This window comes from Pristis pectinata, chromosome 33, assembly GCF_009764475.1.
Source record: "Pristis pectinata isolate sPriPec2 chromosome 33, sPriPec2.1.pri, whole genome shotgun sequence".
Classification (NCBI taxonomy): Eukaryota; Metazoa; Chordata; class Chondrichthyes; order Rhinopristiformes; family Pristidae; genus Pristis; species Pristis pectinata.
In genome coordinates, this window is record NC_067437.1 from 4,371,722 (window position 1) to 4,398,449 (window position 26,728).

The 26,728-nt window shown below is 40.9% G+C and overlaps 1 protein-coding gene across 3 annotated transcripts in view; it reads left to right on the forward strand.

The window, feature by feature from the left end:
- The window catches only part of LOC127585534 (MOB kinase activator 2-like), a 507,209-nt gene that overhangs the window by 15,201 nt on the left and 465,280 nt on the right, over positions 1-26,728 (forward strand). The window contains exons 1-5 of one of the 3 annotated variants that reach the window (XR_007958519.1): positions 3,446-3,629; positions 13,383-13,546; positions 17,872-17,965; positions 18,873-18,997; positions 20,408-24,711. Coding sequence is in view for 2 of the 3 variants with exons in the window: in XM_052043082.1 (XP_051899042.1) it covers positions 3,586-3,629; positions 13,383-13,546; positions 17,872-17,965; positions 18,873-18,997; positions 20,408-20,676 (696 nt within the window). In the remaining variant the exon portion in view is untranslated. Of the gene's footprint in view, positions 1-3,445; positions 3,630-13,382; positions 13,547-17,871; positions 17,966-18,872; positions 18,998-20,407; positions 24,835-26,728 lie in introns of those variants that run through there. The other 2 variants (XM_052043082.1, XM_052043083.1) reach the window with 2 other exon arrangements.

Below are 26,728 nucleotides of genomic sequence, written 5' to 3' on the forward strand. Positions count from 1 at the left end.
CACCTCCTCCCATTAGCAGTTTAATTGATTCACAGTTAAATTGCAGCAGTGATCACATTTCAAAAGCACTTTGAAACACCCTGTTGTTGTAAGAGGTGCAATATTAATGCTTTCTGTGCAACCTGTGGTTCAGCAGAGAGCTATGGGACTTGGTTATCTAGTCAGTGGTCATAAGCAGAAGTTCAGGTTTCTACGTTAGTTTGGAGACCTGAGTTAACGGCCCAGGCATCTGCAGTAACGATCCAGAGAACCATGTTGAAATCCCACCAAGGCAGCTGTGGAATTTAAATTCAGTTAATAATCTGGAATTCTAAGAAAATCTGGTTTTAGTAATGACTTTCACAAAGTTACTCGATTGTCGTAAAAATCCATCATCTTCACTGAAATTTTATTTCCTGTTGTGGCCTATGTGTGACTCCAAACTGACCACAATGTGGTCGAGTCTGAGATGGCCTAGCAACCAGTTAGTTATAGTATAACTGCAGCATCAAAGTGGGAAAAGAATAAAACTGGATGGACTGCCTGGCATCACAAGAACTCAAGAAAATAGGAGCAGAAGTAGGCCACTCTGCCCCTCAAACCTGCCCCCACAGTTCAATATAATCGTGGCTGATCTGTCCCAGGCTTCAACTCTCTATGCCAGTTTCTCATAGCCATCAATTCCACAATCTTTCAAAAAATATATGATCTGATCTTCATAACCCTCTTGGGTAGAGAAGTCTAGAGATTCTCCACCTTCTGCAAGAAGAAATTCCTATACCAATCAGTTTTAAATGACCGCCTTCTTTTATTGAAACCTGTTCCCTCATTCAAGAATTTCCCACTGATGGAAACATCTCAAAAGTTAGCATGTTATGCCCCCATAGGATCTTATGCATTTCAGTAAGATACCCCTCATTCTTCTAAACCCCAAAGAATACAGATCCAACTTCTTTATCTGTGTGTAACAGGACAACTTTCTCATCCCAGGAATTAACCTGATAAATCTCTTTTGAGATCAACTTTGACTCTAAACTTAGTCATGGTAATGCTGTAGCTGCTGAAAACTGCAGCCACGGTGAGCAGTGATGGGGGAAGTGAATTTTAAAGATGGTAAGTAGGATGCTAATCAAGTGGGTTAATTTTGGCCTGGATCAACACACAAAACGCAGGAGGAACTCACTGGGTCGGGCAGCATCTATGGAGGGGAATGGACTGCCTGACCTGTTGAGTTCCTCCAGCACTTTTAGTGTTGCTCCAGATTTCCAGTATCTTCTCTCTTGTGTCTCTGTTTTGACCTGGATGATGTGTTGGAGCTATCTGCCAGATAGGTGGAGAGTATTCTATCACACTCCAGACTTCTGCCTTACAGTTGATGTTAGGTTTTAGGGCGCTAGTGTTAAGTCAATTGTTAAGGATTCTTCAGCACTGACCTGCTCTGAAACCACGGCATTTGTGGCATATCTACACAAGTTCATTGATGACCCTCCAGGATTTGATGATAGGCATGCCATGTCAAGGGAAGATGATTCAATTTCCTGTTCTTAAAGATGATCAATGTTCTGAATGTTATTTTCAACTTATTCACCCAAGACCAATCCCTAATGATGAAACCTATAATTTTTTTGTATAATTTTTACAGCTTTTACTTTCCTGTAAATCTGTCACCACAAATCTCTCACTACTTATACAGAAGAAATTCTGTGTTGGTTAAAAGTAGAACTATTATTTAAGCAAAATGCATGATCTCATACTTAATGATATTGAATTACAGCTGCTCCAATACTTTAGCCCTTTTTATTATTTCCTTTGCCACTTCTTCTTATCCTCTAATGAATGAACTATACCACCTGTTTTGGCATCCTCTACAAGTTTCACACTGCTCCGTCTCGGCTAGCATCCAAATCGTTGATAAGCACAGTGAATAGGGTCCCCTTTCCCTATTCTTTCTTTGGGCATCATGATGATTGTGACTAAGGGTTTGTTTAGCAGGTGATGATTATTTTATTTATCTAAATTGCAGTTGCACTTGTAGAATGGCACAATTAGCAACAGCTTCCTGAATAATGCTGTAACATGTACCACAAGCTTAAAGCCCAAATACTAAAGTGCAGAACTACTTTTCATTTGATTCTACTATTTGGAAATCCTAGAGTTTTGCTAATCTTTTGTGCTCTGTCATTAGAAAAGGAGACTGAGCACATTGAATGTTCAGTATGTTGAGAAGATCAGTGCATAGTTTGTCTTTAAAGATGAGTTCAATGGCAAATCTTAACATGAACAATTATTGCTAGAAAATACCGGTCTGACGGTCTGTCCCCTTTGGCTGCGATGCCTAGTGCAGGCTGGGGAATCTAGACTTGGGGGGTGTAGTCTCAGAATGAGAAGGCAGCACTTTAAGACTGGGAAATTTCTTCAATCAGGATGGTAAATCTTTTCAATTCTCACACCAGTAGCTGTTAAGTCATTTTGTGCATTCAAGGTGGAGATGAGTAGATTGAGCAGTGAGAGAATGGAGGGGCATGGGCATCAGGTGAGAAGATGGACATGGTAGGACCAGCCATGACCCATGTGATCACCTGGGGGAAGTTAAAGACAAACTGCGCCAGTTAGAGGGTGATAGAACTGGAATATTTCTTTCCAACTCTTTGAAGAGAACCAAGCCTAAGCAATCACTTGATAAATATTAAATTCTATATGGGTTTCCACCCAGGTCAGAAATTGGTTTGGCTCTCGCATGAAAGAATTAATCAAATCACCATTAACACACAAGCTTGCAATCTGTTCATCTGTCTTGCATAATGTTTTGACCTTGCATAATTTTTAATGGTGACCTCCGGCACTTGGTTGCCCATCTTCAGAGAATAAATCCTGCACTGTAGTAAAGAGTTCTCGTTGATTGAACAGATCATTATTTGTGCTCTAAAATGTTTCTTGAAAAATGTGAAGTTCTGGTTTTAGCCTTATTTCTAAAATTTGGTAAAGTATAATAGGATGGGAGTGGTTTAATTTCCATATTATAATGTACTGGGGCAATTGTAGACTTTGTCCTACTGAACAGGGATTATTTTGAGATGTACAGGGCGAGTATTGGTGGGGAAAAGGATTACTCTTTGTATGATGCAAGCAGGTTGACCAGGTGTATAGTATAACATTAATTTATTTTCTTTTCATGTATTGGTGCCAATATCTTAAATGCCGGGTCGCAACAATAGGTTATCTAACCAAAGAATGTGCCTCAGTGACACAATTAATCGCGGCGCATTCGTTCGTTTTCTTTGCACCCGTCCCTGAGGAGGCCAGGATGACTCCTTTGTATTGGGTTTAGCTACTTTACAGACGCTCCCTAAGGTCTTAGTGTTGTCGTGGCAGCAGCAACAGCCTGCGTTGCTATTGGCTCTCTTTGGAGTGTTCCCGGGGAGCCAGTCCTATAAGCACATCAAATGCAGTCAAACTAGTTTGCAGAGTGGCTTTAGCTTGCTGTGCTGGAGAGGGGAACACTTTGCACAGGCTATTGTGCAGGGTGGGTTTTCTGTTGTTGTTTGTGTCCATTTCCTATAGTCTGGCCATTGAGTGAAGTAGTAGGGGGCCCTGGAGCAGTGCAGGATGGTCCTACAGGCTGTAGGGAAGGCACTGAGATACAAGAAAAGGTAAGGAAATTAACAGAATTAAAGGGATTGTTCCTGGGAGCATACAGCTGTATTGGAAATGGATAAGAGGCACAGGAGCATTGTGTTAATAACTTTGAATTAGACATCAGCCTTGAGAATCCAAATTTCTGATCTTTATCCCCTCAAGCCCTGAATAGCTGTGTTACAGTCATCTCGTGAAATCTCTCATATGAAGTATAAATTATTTGTCTTCTTGGCCTCTCCTATCAATTATTTTAATTGTCACAGAGTAAAGGAACTAAAATGAAAGGGCAGAGGAAGTCAGTTCCTGGGCAAATAACCATAAATTCCTAAAGGAGAATTATCTGTTGGAAAATGGCGTATTACTGTAAATGGTCTGAGTTGTGTTTGCTAACAGTTCATTTGAATGGTTAACTATGAGAACGTTTTTTAGGCATGCTGAATATACCCATTGATGCAATAAAGTGAAACTAGGTGAGTGCAAGATCTTATTGAGCACTTTGTAGACTCTCAGCTACTGGGGTAGAGTTGGTTTGAAGAAGTTTGTTTATTTGAGTAGAAGAAATCATCTGTGGTTCCTGTTTCTGGTCAGCACCAAAGCTACGCTGCATAACAGTAAAGATGACGGCTAGATTGGGTTAAAAGCTTATGGATGATTACTGTAAACTGACCAAGATCCATGTAATCTTCAGTGCGTAAAAGTGTTAAATTTGTTTAAATATAATTAATGTTCAGATATATCATCTGCCTTAATGTTCAGATATATCATCTGCCTGAATGTTCAGAGCTTCCACTGGCACTTTGATTCATTACCGTTTGACACCCTATTTTGGCTGTTTTTCTTCCCATTCTTCTCCTGAAAGCTGAACATCAGGGGTGTTTACAACTCCCATGGTATTTGAGTCACTTTTCATTTGAGGTAGTCATTTTCACTTGGTGGAATTCAGTACACATTCTGCAGGAATGCTAAAGGCTAATAACTTCATTTTTCTTAGCCAGTGACTGTAGTCACACTGTTCAGATGTGTAGATATTGAAGTTGACCCTCATCTTATTTTTGCCAAGTCATCAATGACTAGACTGTGTAGCCAGCATCTCTGGGTAAGGATCACAAATGAAAGCCCCAGCCAGAAAACTAGTACTGATGAATCGAGTCAAAAAATTTGTGCAGCTAGACCAGCTAAGGATCAGTTATCACAACGCAGGCTGCTACTCCAACCCATAACAGTCTTGGTACATTTAGCTCAGGTACATTACATTTTTACTAACAGTCCTCACGACATCTGGGAGAATAACTATTCATACCTTTTGAACCCTGCAAAATAGTTTTATAGAATATTTGTATACTGTTTTAGATTGTACACCATACTTGCCTTTTGTTGCAAGTAGTCCATTGTATGCTGGATGATACTGAATGTTAGTTTGAAAAGTGCAGGAAGTTGACTGGATTCAGATTCAAATTTCATTCACTAAGGTTGAGGGAGTAGATAATGAATAATTTTGCCAAATCATTTAGTTTGTTGCAGTTGTGTTTAATGAGGTTTTATTAAGCAGAACCGTATGCACTTTTTACAAAAAAATGTTATTGACAGCCAAGGTAACCACCTTGATTAAAATAATCTAAAACTTCAGTATAATCCATGTTTATCTTGCTATAAAATGACAGCATTCCTTTCTTCAAAACCCTCTTCTCGTATTGGCCAACTCAATTAAGCCCTTTTCTCATGTATATAAAAAAAATATACAAAATAGAAGCAAGTGTTAGGCCGTTCGGCACCTTGTACCTGTTCCACTATTAAGGTCATGGCCTCAGCACCACTTTCCTATGCTTGCAATATATCTCTTCAATTTCTGTCACCTACTGAGCCTCCACAGCCCTTTTGGGTAGAGAATTCCAAAGATTCTAGGTAAAGACATTTCTTATAGCAAGATAGCAAGAACTTTTTTAAAAAAACTAATGTAGTCAAAAAGGACTAATAAACCCATTATTTTCTTTACAAGGATCAGCCCCATATACCTACCATTTCAATATATTTGTCAGTCCCTTTGCTCTTCATGTATAAATCCCAATGTGTGTACATCTAACCTATCTAAGCTATCTGCAGCAATGACCTTTCTTGGTAATTTATTCAGCACTGTTAACATGTGGGTGAAAAGTTCCAAGTGATTTTCTTACTATGTTGTTTTGTATTTGCATTCTTCACCATAACTTACTGGATCAATTTCCTAATCCTCCATTAGTTTAAAGCAGCTCCAGCATCCAGACCTTGTTCCTCCTACGAGGTCAAGGAAAAAATGATAATGGTGATGTCAAGGAAAAAAATCATAATGCCTGCTTGATAATTGATCGTTATTTTGAAAATCTTGAAGGATTGTGGTTGAGCTGGTGACATTCTGTAACTTTATGAACCCTTCAAGTGTGTTATGTCTGCATAATAAATTTCATAAATGGCTGGTAACCCAAAAAGTGTACAATCTATAAATCCCAATACGAGTGCATTTCAAACTGCGTGTCAGATTTACTGCTTTAAGGTACAAGAGCATTTCTGTTATGACACTTGGAAGTAAAAAAAAAACTCAAGCATTAGAAACTGCAGACTCCTACTTTGCCAAATTTTAATTAGTGTTGCTAATCCTGTTTTGGATATGGTCGCATTTGCAATGCACATGTACCTGTTCTATGATATTCTCATCATCTTAAGATGTCACCAGTATCCATAATAGCCAGAAAACCACCCTAGTGTTATGCAACTCAAAATATTCTCCCAACCTCTTTACAATTGATAGAGTCTGTAATTGCTGGATACTCTTCCACATTTTAACAGGGTATGTTGTGAAGATTTTGCACACACAACCTGACAGTTATACTCTTCTAAAATCTGAACAATGACAGCCCATAATTTGCTTATATAAAGTTATGAAGAATAGCACAGATTGGAAGATATATCTCTTGCAGTCTAGGTATCCTGCAAACCTACTCAAACTAGTTTATGTCAGCCTCTCTCCTCAATTATTTGGTTATCTTTTAACCTGCCCGGAGAGCCCAGTTTATGGGTTGCTGTTCACAAGTAACTGGAAGCCACTTAAAGGAAAATTATCCATTTCTGCAGCTTTTCCTTGTTTATTAGTTTACTCAGAAAGTGTTTCCTTTTTTTTCATCTAAACTTGGGGATCAAAAGTAATGTATGTTGCGCCAGTCTTATAGGCAGCTAACATACATAAAGCATGTCAGGCCTGATGTGATACAGCCTTAACCCCATCTGTGTAGATGTTGACCTTGCTGCTAAACTTGTGGATCCATTGATACACACTTGCATAGTATCCAACTAAACCTGTTTAGTTTGCTTTGATTCGTTTAAATATGGGATCCAATAGATTCGGAATCTCTGCCTGAGTTCAGACATACAAAATTCTTCAAAACATGCAAAATTCTACTGGGGACAGACAGGGTGGATGCAGGGAGAATGTTTCTCCACCCTGTGGGGCCCAGACCTGGGATCACAGACTCAAAATACAGGTCCTTCCCTGGATATGAATACCTGACTTGTTTGTATGTACGAGCTGTACACGAGCTTTTGGGAGACTGGTGGGATGGATTTGCTGACCTCTGGGCATCTTCTGTCGCCTGGGAACTTGGTTCGTGGCCACATTTCCGACTTGCAAAGTGTCCTGGCTATGAACAGTTCATAGGAGCAGAACCCTGCCATCAACTGAGAAGACCTGTAAGGGGTTGTCCATTCAGGACCGAGGTGAAAAAAAGTTTCTTCACCCACACTATGGTGAATGTTTGGAATTCCCTACCCAAGAGGGCTGTGGGGGCTCAGTTGCTGAATATATTCAAGACTGAGGTTAGTTGACTTTTGGATGTATTAAGGAAATCGAGGGATATGGGGATTGTGCAGGAACGTGGCGTCAGTATAATAGATCAGTCCTGATTTTATTGAATGGTGAGGCTGATTGGCCGCCTCCTATTTCTGTTTCTTGCATTGAGAAGAATGGTGCCACTTTTTCCGAAGTTGAGAAGGATGAGAATATTACTGTTTGTTTTGTCCCTATGATTTCAGACGACTGCCCTGCACCTCTCCCCCACCCCCCCCCCCCCCCGTCAACTTTCTTTCCAGACTCGTCAACAGGGTTCTGCTGCCAACCAGAGAATTGACTTAACAATAGGAGGTCGGACAGCTTGCCCTAAGTGGACACCCGATGTGCAAAAGCCAATTCCTGGTGATCCTTGGGTCACTTTGGGGCCCAGCCCTAACTCCACTTGTCAATATCTTCCTTGATACCCCCATCCCAAGTGGCTTGTGGAAACTCTTACCAAACTCTGCCGCAAGTAATGGGGTCACATCCAAGGAGACACAAACGGGTAGATTTTGGACTGGGTCTCAAAATGGGCTCAGGATCTTTTTCCACCGTGTGCTATTTTATGAAGCTCCAAAACATAATCCCCAGATCCGTGAGTTAAGGGAAGGTTTTGCCAGTTTTTCTGCTCCTTTTTACCATTCAGTATGTACTCATTGTCATGTCCCACTGCAGATGCGTGTTCTCAAAATCCTTGCATGAGTTCTGTATCATAGAACCTATGGAACCATAGAAATGAAAAGGCTGACAAGGAAAAGAAAATTAATTTTAAAACTACCAGTTGTGTACATTGTAGCAAGCTGCTGGGCGAGTTAGCTGCCCCATCCCTGAATCAGTTCTTTGCATTGTGAGGATTTACTTACAAATAGATTGTACTATGGAGTTGCAGAAACTTGAAAGCATTCATTCCTTAGGATTACAACAGCCAAATTTCCTCAAGGTTCTCCTTTGTAAGATGCAAAGGAGACACTCCACAGCCCTTCATGTTATTTTTTTTCACAAAATTCCCTAATCCTCTGGGTAGTCACTAAATCCCTTTGCCCAAGGCAGTCTGTGTCCACTGAGGCAGGTTTGAGCCAGATGCTGAATCTTAACTGGCAGTAAGCAAGCAGTGGAATAGACAAAAGTGTGGTTGAGTGTCAAAGAGCAGTGATTAATTGTGGAATGCAGCAAGCCTGAACTCGTAAAGCTGCAACAGCCCTGGGGAATTTAGCACGCTGAATGTGAGCAAGCTGAAAACAACCTGCTTAAGGTAGCTATCTCCAGTTCAAGCAAGTATTCGCTTGTTCACCCTCTTCCTGTTTTCTTTCTATTTTCCTTTTTGTACATTTCTCCTTGTTCTTTTTATCCTACTCAATTTTCTATTTTTTCCTCTCTTGTATAAATCAACAGGATTCTATTCTCAAAACTCTAGCTGGTTTTTCGTACTGACATCAGTGTGTCTCCAGAGAAGATGACACAACAGAAAATAGTAATAACTGACAATTAAAAACATTTGTCATTTGGCAGGGGAGAGTTAATAGCAGTGGCTTCAGCAGTTCGAGTTGTCAAACCCTGTCATCAAACTTTAATTGATGCCTCACAATTTAAAAAAAACCCTGCTCCACTCCTGTGGTGATGGTCATAAGTAGTTGAGGTTACAGACAGGAGTTGCAGTTTGACAGGAATTGTAGCATGGGGAACTGAACATTCATTTGAGAAAATTCCCAACACTGAGCCAAGGATCACTAAGTCAGATATAACTTTTCACACAAGACCCAAGTTGAAATAATTTTGATTTTGTAATTTTCTGGAACCAGGAGCAGCAAAATCCAAGGGCTAGGATAGATGATGCAATCCAGGTGGTTAGTTCTGTTCAGCTGTCAACTGTTAACGTTGTTTATTTTAAACCATTGTATCTCACTGGTGCCTGTCTTTTTAAGAAGGAATAATTTTATGTTTTAAATTGAAAGCTCCAGAATTTTAACAAGTATCACGAAGGGGCAGCACGGTAGCCTAGCGGTTAGCGTGACGCTATTACAGCGCCAGCAATCGGGGTTCGATTCCCGTCACTGTCTGTAAGGAGTTTGTACGTCCTCCCGTGTCTGCATGGGTTTCCTCCGGGTGCTCTGGTTTCCTCCCACATTGCAAAGACGTACGGGTAGGTTAATTTGGGTTTAAAATGGGTGGCGCAGACTTGTTGGGCCGGAAGGGCCTGTTACCACGCTGTAAATAATAAATAAATAAATAAATAAATAAAATAGAGGAAAAAAATTTAATTCAGGATGGTTTATGTCTTGGAAGAGATTGTTAACGATTGTGTTTTTCCAATAGTGAAGGTCTATTGAAAAATCCCAATAACATGTTGCAGTGCACACAATAGCCAAGGTACCCCAACGGTAAAGAAAGTAGATTTTTTTTAAGATTAAGATGTCTTTATTAGTCACATGTACATCAAAACACAGTGAAATGCATCTTTTGCGTAGAGTGTTCTGGGGGCAGCCTGCAAATGTCGCCACGCTTCCGGCACCAACATAGCATGCCCACAACTTGCTAACCCTTACATCTTTGGAATGTGGGAGGAAACCCACGCAGGGGGAGAACGTACAAACTCCTTACAGACAGTGGCCGGAATTGAACCCGGGCCGCTGGTGTGGTAATAGCGTTACGCTAACCGCTACACTACTGATGGAAGACTTTCTCCACAGCGGATTGGAAGTGAGTTGAATGTGCTTACAAACAACATCTCAGTATATACTGTGAACGTGCAACCCTGCAATATGTTTCCCTGTGCATTATGCCTGCTGCCTCTCCTTTCCACATTGCATCAATCCCTCCCTATATTTACTGCTCTTCTGTGCAAGATATTGATGGTTTTTAGTCTGAGTATTGGTAGCTGTGGATTCTTGGAGTTGGAAACCACTGGTGCTCCAGGTTGATAACAGTGGATGCTGGGAATTGAGGCCTCTTGCTCGCATGAGTCTCTTTATCCAGAATGACATAATATTTATTATTTTGATTTGTATTTGTTTGGTATGAAATATCTTCGAAATAACCAAGAGATCAAAGTAGTGACTCAACTAATTTTGAATTTGTTTTAGGGGTTTCATTGTTTCATTCTCCTTGCCTCGCTCTTTTGTTGACAGCTGTTTACCGGCTGAAGCTGAACTGGTGCTTTTTATAGTTGCTTGGCGCTAGTTTATTGATATCCCAACCTGTTTGGGTGTCATTTTGCTCCTATGAATATTGCATTGAGGTAATTAGCCGGAGGTGCGTTTCTTGGTTTTCTTAGGTGTGCTGAGCAAACAACAGACGCAAAACTGTTCAATATAATGATTTAAAAGCATTGTAACTCTAGATTTTGATTTTCTTTGTCTCCTAACCCCAACACAAATGCACTACAAGATACTTCCTCAGTAATAGAAAGGGCTACAGTTGAGCTGCAAGAATGACCTTGGGTATTGAAGAATAAACCAGTGTTTAAGATTTTTTAAATGCATTTCTGGTGTTGCTGCACATGGGAGAAACTTGTGCTTGTCAATGAAAACTTCAGGTACTGAGCTCCCAATTTCATCTGCTTTTTCAGACACAGTCTGTGTAAAATAAAGCTTGAATTGCTATGAGAATTCACTCTTTGAAATGTGAATGCTGGGTACTGCCTTTGTGTCTGGGGTGGTCAAAGTCAAGTTTATTGTCATGTACACAAGTACATGTATGCACGGGTGCAATTAAAATCTTGCAGCATCATAGGCACATCAGATAAGCAGCACTCACAAGAAAAAACTTAAATTATGCACAATTTTAGAAGAAAGAACACAATTAGAACAAAAACAAAGTCCATTGTAGTGCAAAGTGATCAAAATGATCATAGTGTTTCTATACTGAGGTTGTGCAGGTTGGTTCAAGAAGTGAATGGTTGAAGGGAAGTAGCTGTTCTTGAAACTGGTGGCGTGGGACTTCAGGCTTCTGCCTGATGGTAGCTGTGAGAAGATAGCATGGCCCGGGTGGTGGGGGGTCTTTGGTGACAGATGTTGCCGCCTTGATGCAGTGCCTCATATACGTACTACCTGTGGTAGAGAGGGATGTGCCTGTGATGTATTGGGCTGAGTCCACTACTCTCTCCAGCTTCTTGCATTCCTGCGCATTCGAATTGTCGTACCAGACCATGATTCAGGTCATTTAGAATACATGGAAAATTTTGTTCAGTTTAAATGTGGTGATCTTGTATCAGGGAGGATTGAATGAAGGATGGCACAGGCTACAGTAGAGAGAAATAGGAAGGTTTATGACTTTGCCACCTTCCCACAGCTGATAAAAATGGGCCAATTCTTCAGTACCAGGTTGGACATCAGACAGTTCTGCTGCTCCATCCCATATGCAATGACCTGAGTCCAATCCTAACCTCCAGTGCTATCTTTATGGAGTTTGCACGTTCTCTCTGTGGTTTCCTCCAAGTGCCCCAGTTTCTTCTTATGTCCCAAAGGTGTGTGGGTTAATTGCCCCTAGTGTGTAAAGGGGTGATTGGTGGTCAGCGTGGACGGTGGGACTAATGGTCTGTTTCTGTGCTCTGATCCTGATTGTTAGGACCAATAAAACTTTTTTATTTGTAAATTAATTTTTACTTCCCTGAAGTCTTTTTTTTCTTCTGACCTGCTCGCAACATTGTCCTGGAAATTAGCCTTTAATTCCTGGAAACTCCAGACAATCCTGAATAGTTGGTAACCCCAAATGTTGGTGATAAGTAAGTAGGCTCGAAGGGGAAAGAATGAGTTGAAATAAAATGGAAGAGGGAAGCAATGTCCTATGAGAAATAAAGCAGCTAGAATCAACTGGTGTGATGTTGGTCAACAGAAAAAATCATATGGTGCACCAGTGGGTGGAAAGTCAAGTCTTTTGTTACTGAGACATCAAAATTTAAGGCAAGGGCTACTGTTGGAAAGTAGCAAGATTCAAGAAGTGTAATGAAAGAATGTGAAACGTTCCGTGATGGAGTGGTGATGTCACAGACATTCTTTTAAAAGCCAGTGGTTTGCAGGAAATTGAATCGACTATTCCACAGTTTTGAGAAGGAGAGATGGGAGTGGAGCAACATTTCTTGATTTCACCCTGGTATTGTTACAGAGAAGAGGTGATTCCTTTGCGCAGCTTAAGAACAACATAGAACAATACAGCACAGAAACAGACCATTCAGCCCACGATGTTGTGCTGAACTAATTGAACTAGTAATTACAAGCCTATCAAACTATTCCCTTCTGCCTACATGGCCATATCCCTCCTCTGCACATTCATGTGCCTATCTAAGAGCCTTGAACGCCTCTTATCGCATTTGCCTCCACCACCACCCCTGGCAGCGCATTCCAGGCATCCACCACACTGTGTAAAAAAAAGCTTGCCCCGCACATCTCCTTTGAACTTTCCCCTTCTCACCTTAAATGCATGCCCTCTAGTATTAGACATTTCAACGCTGGGAAAAAGATACCTGCTGTCTACTCTAGGAGAGGGGATATAATGAAGTGATGGTAAATTATGGATAAGGAAGGGCAAATGTTGGGAATTGGAAAGAAATAAGTATTTTCTGCACATCCTGTCTGGAAGTGAAAGGGGGAAGTTGGGGACTCAAAAATTTTAGTGGTTAAACCTCATAGTTTGCCATGTTATGAATAGGAAATAGTTTGTAGTCCTCTTGGAAGCAGTGCTTTCCTGATCAGCAAACACTAGGACTGCTGCCAGTGCCTGTTTACATGCACTGTTTGAGGTTATGCTCTCAGTACTTTAACACATGATATTTTAGTGTTACACTGCATGATTGTACAAATGGCAGTAGACTAACGGGAAAAAAAAATTCCTTGAATATTAAAATGACCATGATTCAGTACTTGGAAACTATTTCCAATTTTTTAATATAATTTTTCTTTCTTTTTCTCCCTCTCAGGAAGACTGCAAAGTCAAAGCCAGATGATAAGCTGCCTTTGACTGAGGAGAAGAAATTGTATCTGGATGCAGAGTATACCTCAGCCCGAGTGTCTGATGCTGATTTGCCCATGCTGGTTTCTTTGCCTAGTGAAATTGACCAGAATGAGTGGTTGGCGAATAACAGTGAGTAAAGTTATCTCTAATCGAAAGATTAGCAACAAAAGAATAGTTTGGTTAGCTCATACACTGGGGGTTTCATGTTTGCCAGGGTGTGGTGTTTATTCCCATTCAAATTTCCATGCAAAGGGCTCTCAGCTTTGTCCTTGTAAGTATAGCTATTTAGAATGGTGAAGTGAGTGGGTGTAGAATTAGTGAGCCATTTGTATTGTAGGCTTCTCTTACGCATGTCCCAGTGTTCCTTCAAGGGAGATCGTTTCCAAAGCCCTCGAGTGTCAATTGCCAATTCTTATCACAGAAATGGTACCTGCATTGCATGCTCTAAGTAAGAGAGGAAAAGAATGTGTATTTTAGTCAGCTCAGTACTGGTTAACAATGCCAACATCAGCACTAATTTGTCACATTTGGTAATTGATGTGTTTGTAAAGATGCCAGGAGGTTGAGCAAATAAGTAGTATTTGCTAAAATAGAGATGCAAAAAATACTGACCAGACAGGTTTGAAATCAAAATTATTAATCGTTATTTATACAATAAAACTCCTCAGGAGGCTTTACACATTACCCTCTAATGTCAAAAGTGCTTTGTAAACTGTAAATTACTTTGCAACTAAAATGACTTATTATAAAAGTGTTATATGGGCAAATGCACCAAACACTTTACGTATACCAAAATCTCACAAACATTGAACATGTTCCTCTTTCAAAGAAACTGCCTGACTTGCTGAATATTTCTACCATTTCGTTTTTATTTCAAATGTCCACCATCTGCATTTTTTTTATTTTAATTTGGCCATTTGTTTTATTAAGTGCTGCTTGTCAGAAAAATATCTCCAGGATACTCCCTGCAATTCATTGAAAGCTAACATGATGTGGGACTTTAAGTATCTCAGTTGAAAGGTGCCACATCTGGCAGCGTAGCCTGCCAACATCTTGGCTAGATTATTTGCAGAGATGAGCCCTTACCTTTTTGACTCTGCCAAACTGTGCAACCTTTTTGCCATAAAGTACTTTCAGTTCACCTTTTACCCTGTAGAAGTGCATTATTGTTTCCTATTTGAACCATAAAAACTAAATATCAGGCTTTTAACATAAATGACATTCTATAAGAATCTTACTCTGTATTTGTCAGTCTCTGTGTCATGGAAATTAAGTTGTATGATAAAAATCAAATATAGAAAGCAGTAATGGAGTGACTCTTTTTGATTTCACCATGTTAAGGCTACAGGGAGTGGGTGGCTCTTTTACACAGCTTGAAAAGAACAAGGGCAAACAGTGAGGAGAAATGTCCACCTGAAAGGGAGAAGGCTGTTGATATTTTGGACGGCCCCAATGCTTCTGACAGATCACCTTCGAATGCAGCCTTGTTTTGTTTAAAGTGCATTGTGACCTCTGTATTTGCAGAATTTTCTTTATATTTTTTGCCCTTTAGCTTTCCCTTTCATGTGCGATATCTTCTTTTGTCTTCTTTCATATGTGATTAGCCCACTGGTTTATGGCGATGGAGTGAGACATATTCAGCTCTTGTTAATCCCATTGCAGGTGTTTTGACCATTGCATTTTACACTTGCACTTGTTCTTCTGTAATCCACAGATTGGTTTGTATATCACCAGAGGCCTTGGCAAAGGTTTCTTATGTAATCTGTGTTGTAATGCTTTCTTTCCTCAGTGATGGGACACTAATCAAGAAATGAACTAGAAACTCTCCAGCTTCTTTCTTCAGGCAGTCAATCCATTAAAGTGCAACATTGATTTCCCATTCTATTACTTTGTGCATTGTGAACACTCTCATTAAAGACTTGTGCTGCTTTCTCGGCTGCAATGCAATGATTCAACTTAATTTCCAGTATGTTCTGTAGTCTGTTCACTGAGTAGTCAGCAGCTTCACAATTCTCTATACTGCTGCTGAGAACTACACTGACTATAAAAATATAAAAGAATAACAGCTGACTGTACATTCCTTGCTTGTCTTCCTGAGTATAAATACATAGCATGTTGTGCCACTGATCCATTCAGATCAGAAGGTGCCAGCTCTTGAAAGGATCTGCAGAGTTAGTGACAATTGCTGGGTTAACTGATGCTGGGTATCTGCATTTTTGCATTAGGAAGAAGAAAAGTCAGTAATCCTTACTGGATTTTGGGAGAGGAAGATATCTGGGTTGCCCATGATTCTTTACAGTTGACTAATCTGCAGGATCCCAGATTGGATGAGGTTTGGGGAATTGCTGGTGTCAAACAATTGTATTGTGTCAAACAATTGTATTGTGTCTCGGAGAGAAAAGGTTTATAGGGGACAAGTGATGAAAACTAATGAGATCAGAATATGCAGAAGAGTCCACCAAGGGTTTCTGACTTAAATTCTGTGTTAATTTTACTGCAGGCAGGGTTTTGGATGAATTGGGGTGGGATCAAGGGACTGGGTGGCATAGTAAATGGAAACATGATATTTACCTAATAAGCAGAAGGTAAGTTAGTGATGGGGCGTCCTTTGCGGCCTCTCACACATGGGTGCTTCGAAATTGGACCCATTTGTGCCTGTTTTTGCATGCAAGTTGCATACAAGGTGAGTTTGCAGCCAGTTAATTACATTTTGAGGATGCCAGTGGTCACTGGGAAATTCTTCACCTCACACAGTTGACGTTTGTCCAGCATCAGTCCTGTAGCAAATCACACAACACCCTTGTCTGCGTTTACTGACTGCAATTGGCTGTCAAAAGCTGCAGCTTATAAACTGTTTAAAATTCACAAGTTTTTTTTTAAAAAGAGGAGCAAACCCCACAGCAGGCCAGCAAGGATATGTAACAGAAAGGGTTCTCCCTACTCTCCCACATTCCATCAATGTACTTTCAATTCACCTTTGACCCTGCAGAAATGCATTATCGTTTCCTATTTATACCATAAAACTAAATATCAGGCTTTTAACATAAACAAATGACATCCTATCAAAGTGTTACTCTGTATTTGTGAGTCTCTGTCCAGGAAATTAAGTTGTATGATAAAAACCAAATATAGAAAGCAGTAATGGAGTGACTCTTCTTCACTTCATGTTAAGGCTACAGGGAGTGGGTGGCTCTTTTACACAGCTTGAAAAGAACAAGGGCAAACAATGAGGAGAAATGTCCACCTGAAAGGGAGAAGGCTGTTGTTATTTTGGACGTCCTCAGTGCTTCTGACGGATCACCTTCGAATGCAGCCTGGTTTTGTTTAAAGTGCATTATGACCTCTGTATTTGCAGAATTTTCTTAATATTTTTGCCCTTTAGCTTTCCCTTTTTTATGTGCAATATCTTTTTTTGTCTTTCATATGTGATTAGCCCACTGGTTTATGGCGATGGAGTGAGACATATCCAGCTCTTGTTAATCCCTTTGCAGGTGTTTTGACCATTGCATTTTACACTTGCATCTGTTTTTCTGTAATCCACAAATTGGTGGCCTTGCTTGCGTACCACCAGAGGCCTCAGTAAAGGTTTCTCGTAATCTGTGCTGTAATGCATTCTTTCCTCGATGATGGGACACTAACCAAGAACTGAACTAGAAACTTCCCAGCTTCTTCAGCTCTCCAGTATCTGTTAGCTCCATTTTTTTCTATGCACCAGTGTATTTCTGCTGGAGTTGCTGGTTTCCCATAATTTGTAGCAACCCGTCTACATAACAGATAAATGTTCCTATCACTGCCAGGTTGGGACCACTTGTGGCACAGGACTTGATCTGTGTGGGTGATCATAGGGAAAGGGTGTGTGGCCAGACACACACAGTTTGTGTTTTACCCTTCCCCCACATCTTCCGTCACCTCTGTAGCAGCTTTTCTGCAGCTGCTCCGTGGCTGCTTTGGAGAGAAGTTCTTCAAGATTGTGACAGTCTACCTGTGCTTCATAGATGCAACATCATTGGCAGCTGTAACTTCAGCAGGCAATTGTCATTGGAAGCTGCACAGGTTGAGTTGTTATGCATGAACCCAGGGGAAAACCACACTAAAGTTTTAACTGGGTTTTTGCAAATTTCCCTTTTTTCATAGTGGGTTACCCAGTTGATGGCTAACACCTATTTAACACTCCAAAAAAGTTGAATTGCAATTTCTAGGCATCTGTGTTCTTAGACCAACCTCTTAGAGTAAATTACTCTGACCTGGAATTTTGCCATGTGGAGATTTAAAAACTATTGGAAATTCTTAGATTTTGATATTCCAGTCCATGCATCAATATATCTTAGTGTCGTTTGGTGGAAATGGGAGTTTTCCTTGAGAAGGGAAAAAGAAACGGACCATTGTTATTAAACTAACTGATTTTGATTGTAATGCTGTGCCTCACTCTTGTTTCTAATTGCTTTTATTAATAGCGATGACATTTTTCAATCACATAAACCTGCAGTACAGTGCAATCTCTGAGTTCTGCACAGCAGAGACCTGCCCAGTGATGAATGCATGTAATACGTAAGTACTTTTCACTTATTAAAGAGTTACATGCTACATATTTAAGTGTTTATTGAATTTGAATCCATAGAGGGCAAGAAGGAGAAATGTGGAGCTCTAGCCCACTACTACACAGAGAGAGCAGAGAAATTAATGGGAAAGTCAGTCAGTAGGGCTGCAATTTATCAACTCGTTTCTCTTATAGCTTGCACAGAGAAGGTGTTGACCACATTGGTCTGGACTGACTAAAACCAATGCCAGAGAATGTACTTGGGGAATAGCACCTAGTTCCTTGCTGAGATTGTTGGTGTTATTATAGAGCAACCATGTTGCCTGTGATTGGGCCAAACCACCTACAATTTTGGTTCAAGTTGGTACACAGGCAAATCCAAGTTGGGTGAAAGGGGTGAAAACAACCTAAAGTAGAATAAGTCTCATCTTAGTAACAATAATAAAAATCATTTCATCTTCACCAGCCAAATAGCCCCCGTCGGACAATGTTGCAGCCCAACCCTAAGAATACACTCTAAAAAGATGGTAAAGAATAGTTTTCACAGATGGGAAACATTATAGCAAACCATGTTTTTGTAGATATTGCTAGATGATGTCATGCCAAAACAGTTGGCAGGTGATCTTTTTGTTAAATGCATTCATGGGACATAGGTGAGCATCTATTACTAATCCCATCCTTAAGCTGAATAGTTTACCAGGCCACTTCACAGAAACACCAGTGAGCTTGGAGTCACATAGACCAAACTAAATGCTCAAAGGTTTGAATGACATCTTCAACATTTTTTTACGTCAGTGCTCGCTGTAAAACACTTTCCAGAGTTGAAGCTTGTTACAGGCAGGCGTATGTGGAACAGCCAATTCAGATTTAGCACCATGATGCTCATGCACTGCTTTGTAATTTGTTTCTTTGCTACAGTCAGTACTTCTGGACAGATGAGCGGGGGAAGAAAATAAAGTGTACTGCACCGCAGTATATTGACCTAGTGATGACCCACATCCAAAAACTACTGACTGATGAGGAGATCTTTCCTACCAAGTATGGTGAGTCTTTCTAATGAATTTAAAAAGAGAGCTCCCACATAAGGTAGGCTTGGTACTGTATCCAAAATCAAATGAGAAACTAGTCCGCTTTCATTTCCTCAGAAACTATTTTAATGCATTTGCTGTAAGTCATCTCTTGCACTCTCCTAACTAGAGTGTATCCTTCCGTGAACATCACAGCAAAGCAGATTATCTGGTTGTTACCACATTGCTGTCTTTGGGGCGGGCGGTGGGGTGCTTACTGTACACCAATTGGTAGCTGTGTTTCCTATCTTACACTTCCAAAGTGCTTCATGGATTAAATATTATTGGGATATCCGAAGTTTCTGAAAGGTGCTAAATAAATGTTAGTGTTACTGTGTTACGTACCAGCAACAATAGAAACACAATGAGCCATGTTTAAATGTTAGAATCTATTTATTAATAACTACTTGTAATAATAAGAGAAATAAAAACGTTAGATATCAGACATTGACCCCAAAATAACCCGAAGTGTGTGTGGCAAGTTCCCAAACCCCAAGTCTAGGAAAAGTTCTCAAGGTTCAGTTCAGCAAGTCATGAAGCAAAACGATGAGCAAAGGCTTTTGAAAACCACATTAGAATGTAGAGAGAAGGAGTTTACGAATTCCACAAGTTCCACGATGGAACCAATACGACACCTCAATCGCCGAAGAACTCTGTTGCTTTCAGAGATATTTGCCACTTCGAGGGCACTCGACGTAGTCGTCCTCAGATATACCTGATTCATGATTCCTGATACAGGTTAACGACAAAGTGGACTCCACAGATTGCTCCAAAAATCCATACATGGATTTGTAAAGTGACAGTCACAATGATTGTGCTTCACTCATAAATACTGAGACTGGCAGTCAGTGCTACCAACTTTTATGTCTGTCTCTCGCTCTCTCTCCAGTTTTCAGCACGTCAGTGAAATCCGCCTTCAGACTCTTATATCATTCCAGTTATAGATGCTTATTCGCTCCCACTCATAGCAGTAAGATAAAGCCACACGCACTACCCGTCCAGGTGCCTTAAAGGGACACTCACCAAAGAGCAGCCTGGCTTGTAACAACTGTAACTTTCATTAGCCGAATAGTATTGTAGTGACTTGTATAAGGCTAGGTGCATGTACGTTATAACTGTCAATTTATCTTTGTATTGTTCTTTATATTTTTGTCTGCCTCAGACTGCAGCAACTGAATCAGTCATCACCCAAAATTTATCCTTTAAACAGCTCAAAATGCTTGTTTTATTCACAAGTATTGAGGGAAGGAAAATTCTATAATTGTTATTTGTTATACATCAATTGACAAAATTTTCCGCACCTGCCCACAACTTGTTTACTGACTGTGCATGTGACTACGCAGAAGAGTCCTTGTGAAGTTGACTGGTCTCTCGTTTTGCCGACAGGTAAAGAGTTCCCGAGTACCTTTGAATCGCTTGTCCAGAAGATCTGTCGCTACCTCTTCCACGTTCTTGCTCACATCTACTGCGCCCACTTCAAGGAGGTTGTGGCCCTCGAACTGCACCCACACCTCAATACTTTGTATATGCACTTTCTGATCTTTGTCAGGGAGTTCAATCTCGTTGACCCCAAGGAAACAGCTGTGATGAAGGACTTAACGGATGTTCTCCTCAGTGGTGCACCACAGCCCCAAAACCACGTCAACCACAGATGAGCTGACAACCAGTGCACATTGTGGATATTAGAGATATTTTCTTTAGTGGAAAGAATAATAACTTCAAAGATCATGTTGCCCATGGCAACGCTGAAGTAATATATGACCAACAAATCAGTAAATCCAAGTGGCCCAAAATGGTGACCACGTTGAACCCACCCTGCAGTACTGCAGTTATCCTTTATAACGGCCACGCTGAATGTCACCTTTCTCGAATACTAAACTCTGTATAGAGTTACTTGGTTGGCCCCTATAATAGGCATCACCCCGCCCCTGTAACTAAGCCAATGAGTGCGTGCAGTGAGTTTCCTTGCCTCTGTAGAAGATTGCCATAATTTGCTAGTGGCCAGTTACGACTCTGTCAGCACTCATGAACTAACTGATGTTGCTCACTGAAGGTTCCAGTTTCTTTTACTGGATCTTCCCTGCCCAGAGTGGGGCATGGATGGTGCAAATCTGCAAGCAGAGCAATGCGATTGGTAAGATCCTTGGGTTATGAGATGGAATAAATCTAAAGACTTCCATCGTATCTGTGTAGATTTTTGTTCTTAGTTGCTAAGAGTTCCTGGGGTATGTTCAGAACCAAGCTGGAGACAGCTTTTGCTTAAAGGGACGTGCTGCTATTCCTGTCCCTTCTCCTTCCTTTTTAAATCTTGTATAATTTGTTGGTGTCATCATGTGAGCTCTTTTGAGGATAATCTACAGTTAATGATCCTAATGGATCAGAAGATTCTTCATGACCCATGACTTGTTTTATTTCCTGCAAGAAATCTTTGAGCTATCCACAAGTCCAGAAGTTTGTCGTATGGCCTCACAAAAACAAAACTGATCTGTGGCCGTGAAATATATTTGACTCCCTTTGATGTGAATATTTGCTCTCACTGAGGTAAAAGAAGCCTGTGCTGTCCATTATGGACAAGCATTCCAAGGCTTGACTAGTTGCAGAGTGTAGACCCCTCCCAACAATGTGCCCCAGCCTCAGTATCGGATAACCATGTAATGCTGCTAGGGTGTGGCATTTTACCATTTCCCACTCACCTGCCTCCTTGAGCGAGATTACCAGGTGTTGTCCATTACAGTTGGTGGGTGCCATGGGCAAGTTCATGGGTCATGATTAAGACTGCTGAAAGTTCTTTTATTTTTGTATTAATGTACTACACTACTGACCTGGGAGTGGTGCGATAGGCGAAAGTAATTTTGCTGATGACCAAGGAATCGTGTGTGTGAATTGCCTCCCACTTGTGCCTCTGGGTTTACAATGTGTTTGTATGAATTTTGCTGCTTATCCTTGCATGATTTGGAATCTAATTAACGCTTAGCACGATGGGATTCTGAAAACAGCATTGGAGGTCCAAGTCCTCCCTCCCTCCATCCCTTGGTTACATCTAGATGTTTTGGTTTGCGAGGTGGTATGAGAAAATGGTTTAGAAGCTATTGATTGTACTTCAATTGTTGGTTTTGAATGTCATAATCGCCCATTTGGATTATGAGTGCCAGACTAATTGAAGCCAATGGAACCATGGGCAGTGAGGGCACCCTCCTTGTTTGGCTGTGACCCACTGTGGTCACGAAGAGTTGAAGGGCAATGAATAGTAGCTTCTGCAGTACTTTCCTGAGAACAGATTCCAAAGGCCTTTAAAATAGTGGGAAGACCCATTATGAGTCCCCTCTTCATTGTTATGCTCATTTCCCTGTAATCAGAAAATGAAAAGTACCTTTTTTTATTTGCTTTTTCAGCTCTCTTTAACGTGGCCTCTGTGTGAACTAGATAGGCCAATCCCACTGTTGCAGCATTGCAAAGAAACTGTTGTGACACCAGTTCCAACATTGTAAAGACTCCCCTTTTCCCTTAGTATGAGGTGGAACCCAGATCTTGCATACTGGCTATACTAAAGACTGATTTCTTGTCAGATACCTGTCTTGAAAGTTTTGTTTTCAGTGGCTGCAATTAAGAGTGTTTCTTCATATTACATTGGTGGAACTGTACTCTCTGGGAAAGAGGTGGCTAGGAATAAGCAGCTTCCCTGTTAAATAGCAAATCAGCTTTTACTTTAATTACTTCCCTTTGGTTTTTGGAGCTTTGCTCACAACTTGAGTCTAAATAAGTATAAAGTGAAGGACACCATCTTGGGAATGCAAATGCCTGCCTGGTAAACTGGACAAATAGGATGTTCACCACTGCACACCCTTGTTAGAGTGGCTGATGTGGAGTGGGTTTATGAAGTGCCGCGTTTTGGTTTCCACAGTTTCTAAAGACCAGAACAATGCAATGGATATCAGTACATTTGTTAATTTTATCATCCTTATCTTAATTTGCTCCATGATAAGGCTCTGTTTGTTACTATAAAATATTTAAAACTATCAGCAGCAGCTGAAAGATTGCTGCTGTTTTTGTTTCTTTTCCTGTCGAGTGCAAATACTATTTATTTTGGCATGCTGTTTTTTTTCTCTTTTTCATCAGAACGGAACACAGACTGGACAATCACTTCACAGGGAGTGACTGGCTGGAACTTGGAGCATCCAGTAACAATTTCATTTTTGCATGGTATAAGTGCATACTATGATAGTCATAATCAAAGTCTGAATAGGTTGTACTTTGGTATGTTAGACTACAGAGTGTAGCAGATAAGCAGATTACACTTGCTTTCTCTTTGCAGTAACTCAGTTTTTTTTTAATGCAAACCTAGGTTCCAAGATCTGATAGTACTGTAGATTTGGGAGGATGTGGGTCTACTGTGGAGGATGTTTATACTCCATGCCTACGGAGACTGTCTCAGGGTAAATGCAAGCAAGCAGTTCATATGAGGTCCCTCTCCTAAAATGGGAGGCAGTTTAAAAGAAGTTTGGAGAGGGAAGGAACCACCTGCTTATGCGTAGAAAATGATTTGCAACTTAAGAACTACAGCTCCAAGTTTTACTTTGTGTAGTAGGTCAGAAAAATTAGAGAGAGACTATTTACATGTCAATTGTAGATCCAGTGGCTACAGAACTGGAGGTGGGATTGCAAACCAAAACTGTGTGTCTGGGCTGAATTCATGAGAGCTGCAAGAATGAATGAGTTATGTTGCCTGACGTCATGGGGTTTTTTTTGCAGTGACTGTGATAGCTTCCTTCTGAGTCCACTGTACATCGTTTAGGCAAGTGCAGGACTTTTATGTTAACCTGTTTAATTTTTATTTGTGTTCAGAGTAAAGGTCTTGCTCCGAGACCACACAGAAATGGCTGTGTGTGACAACAGGACAATAGCTGTGCTTGGCCAGGTAACAAGATCAGTTACAGGTCAGGGTAATGACCATGTTAACGGTGCTGATAAAATCTTGAGTGGCAGTGAAGCTGGTCTTGGTCATTCTGAAGCTTAGCATCCTTTCTTTTGGTTGGCAGATTTTATTAATATAAAATCATCAAACAGATGTTTGTGTTGTCTAGGTGATCACTCCCAGGCTAGTTGACTGGAAGTCAACAGCTTGCCCTGGGATATGAGCTTAGCTACCTCCTCCGTGTTCTTTACAAGATGGGATCCTTCCTCCGTGACATCCCTGCGTGGCCTACTTTTAGTACACAGAAAGCAAAAGGGTTCGGCTCTCTCTGGGGAGGAAGAATCGTCCTCCATCTCATTGCTTGAGCTAAGGAGGAGTGCTGATGTAATGATTTCCTTTGCATCAACTCATCTTTGAACTTGAATAATCTTCTGATTTCTCCTGCTGATTATTTCTTGAACTATTGATGAGCAGGGTTGGTGGTTGCCTGGTGTGCTGCATTACAACAAGACAGAGGCAAACTGGACCCTAGTTATCTTTCATATAAACTTGATTTTTTTTTGTAGACATTTGATTTTCTTCCTTTCTCATGAGGAACCCTTAAGTATTGGGCAGTTGTGAAGGAATGATGTGGTTCCCAGTTGTTCACGGGTACTTTGGTGCACTTAATGATTGGCTAACAGGAACGAGTGTGCTTACAAGCTGTCCGCACCAAACCAAAAGGGACGTTTCGTTTCAATGAATAACTGATGGTGCTAGCTTGTTGCTATAAAGAGTTGTTAATTTACGGGAAGCCTCTAATAGTCTGTTAATACTGGATGTAATATAACTACTTAATATCATACATTGCATTTCACAACAAGAAAATCGTAAAATAAAAGAGTAACATTCACTGAACGTATGTGCCTTTTCTTATCTTTAGACCATATTTCTTAACTCTGGCTGTTTTTATAGTTTTGCATCAAATGTGTTTTCGTCACTTTAACATTATGTATGCAAAATAATGCAAAAGAGCAAATAAGTTAATGATTCACGATGTGTTGACTCAACAAGGAAAAGGCAGTGCCCTTAAAGGGGTATGGTGTGCCTTTGCAATGTTATGATGTTACATAGGCTTTTTACAAGGATCAGGTGTTTTATGTGATCTCATCTAACTTCATTGTTGTAGAAGAGCCACCAATTCCCTTATACCCTGTGAATTCTGATCTTATGTAATAGTTACACCCCTTTGGTAGAGGGGCAAAAAGAAAATCTTGTTCCAGCTTTCCCTTCTTTATTTTGCCACTGTTTTAAAGGTACCAATCACCCACTTCTCAGGAGACACAAGAGACTGCAGATGCTGGAACCTGCAGCGGCAAACAATCTGCTGGAGGAACTCAGCAGATCAACCACTCCTGATGCAGGGTCTCGACCTGAAACATGGACAATTCCTCTCCTTCCCCCCACCACAGATGCTGCTCGACCTGCTGGGTCCCTCCAGCAAATTGTTTGTCGCCCCTGCTTGGCAGCCCTGGGACTTTCAAGTCTGCTTTGGCTGCATTTATAACCTGATCACTGACAATAGGCAGCATTGTGTGTGCTGTTAAATGTTCCGCTGGGGAGGGGTGTGTGGGTCAGGCCACAGGCTTCAGACTGGTGGCCCTGGGGTGGGAGGGGTTGGAAGGCATTAAAAAATGGGTGAAGAGGACTGGAGAGGGTGGGGGGAATGGAGAGGCAAAGGAAGAGGGAAGGGCTAAGGAAAGGTGAGCTGTGTGGGAGGGAGCTGAGAGGGTGTGGGACTTGGGTAGGAGTCAGACTGATGGAGAAAGCAGAAGATAGGTAGAGAAATTGAAGGTGTAGGGAGCGATCAAAGGTGATGAGGCAAAAAGGTGTGGGCAAAATTGTGTGTGGGGTTAGAGTGCATCAGTATGTGCTTAGTGTGTGGTCAATCTGTGCAGCTGAGCCTGGCCTCCAATGTCTTGGACCAAAACCCCTCTGTCATACTGGTGTGATAGCTGGTGTGTAACAATCACCTGATATTAAAAGAATTCACACGTGGGTGTCCTTCTCTCATAACCGTTATGGAAGCATGTCATTTGGGATCTGGAGACTCTTCCTGCGAAGTAGTCATAACCTGATGTATAGAGCAGGTCCTCCATCCTAAACATGATCTTGGGTTTGTATGGAGACTTTGCGTACACCACTGTACATGGTAATTCACCCTGCCAAGGTGGATCATAACTTTGAAAGATTCCATGCTCTTAAAATGCTTTAGAAATTTAATTCACCAACGTAATTATAACCAACGTCTTGACACTTTTAGTAAAAAGTGGTTCATGAGCAAAAAAGTTGGAACTATAGTCACCATTTAATACTCCCCACTGTTAGTGAGTACAGCTCTTCTATGCCCCATTGACAATGGTCAGTTTCCCTCTATCCCTTCAGCCCCAAGGTCTGGAACTTCTCTGCTTCTGCTCAAACCTACCCCTTTGACCACCTGTCCTGCTATAGGATTTGTATGATACTCCTAATAAATGCCCATTGGCATATTACAATGTTAAGGTTTCCATTTGGTGTGCTGTATTTATTAGAGAATATACTTCCTCCAACCCACTGACTTCTGGGCTTGATTTCATTAATGCCACTGCGGGAACTTCAAGAAGCAGGTGGGTAAGAAAGGTTTAGAAGGATATGGGCCAAATGCAGTAAGAGGGACTAGCTTGGATGGGCACCTTGGTCAGCATAGGCCAAAGGGCCTGTTTCTGTGCTGTATGACTCTGCCTGTTAGCCACTTTTCCACCAAAAGAACATTAAAG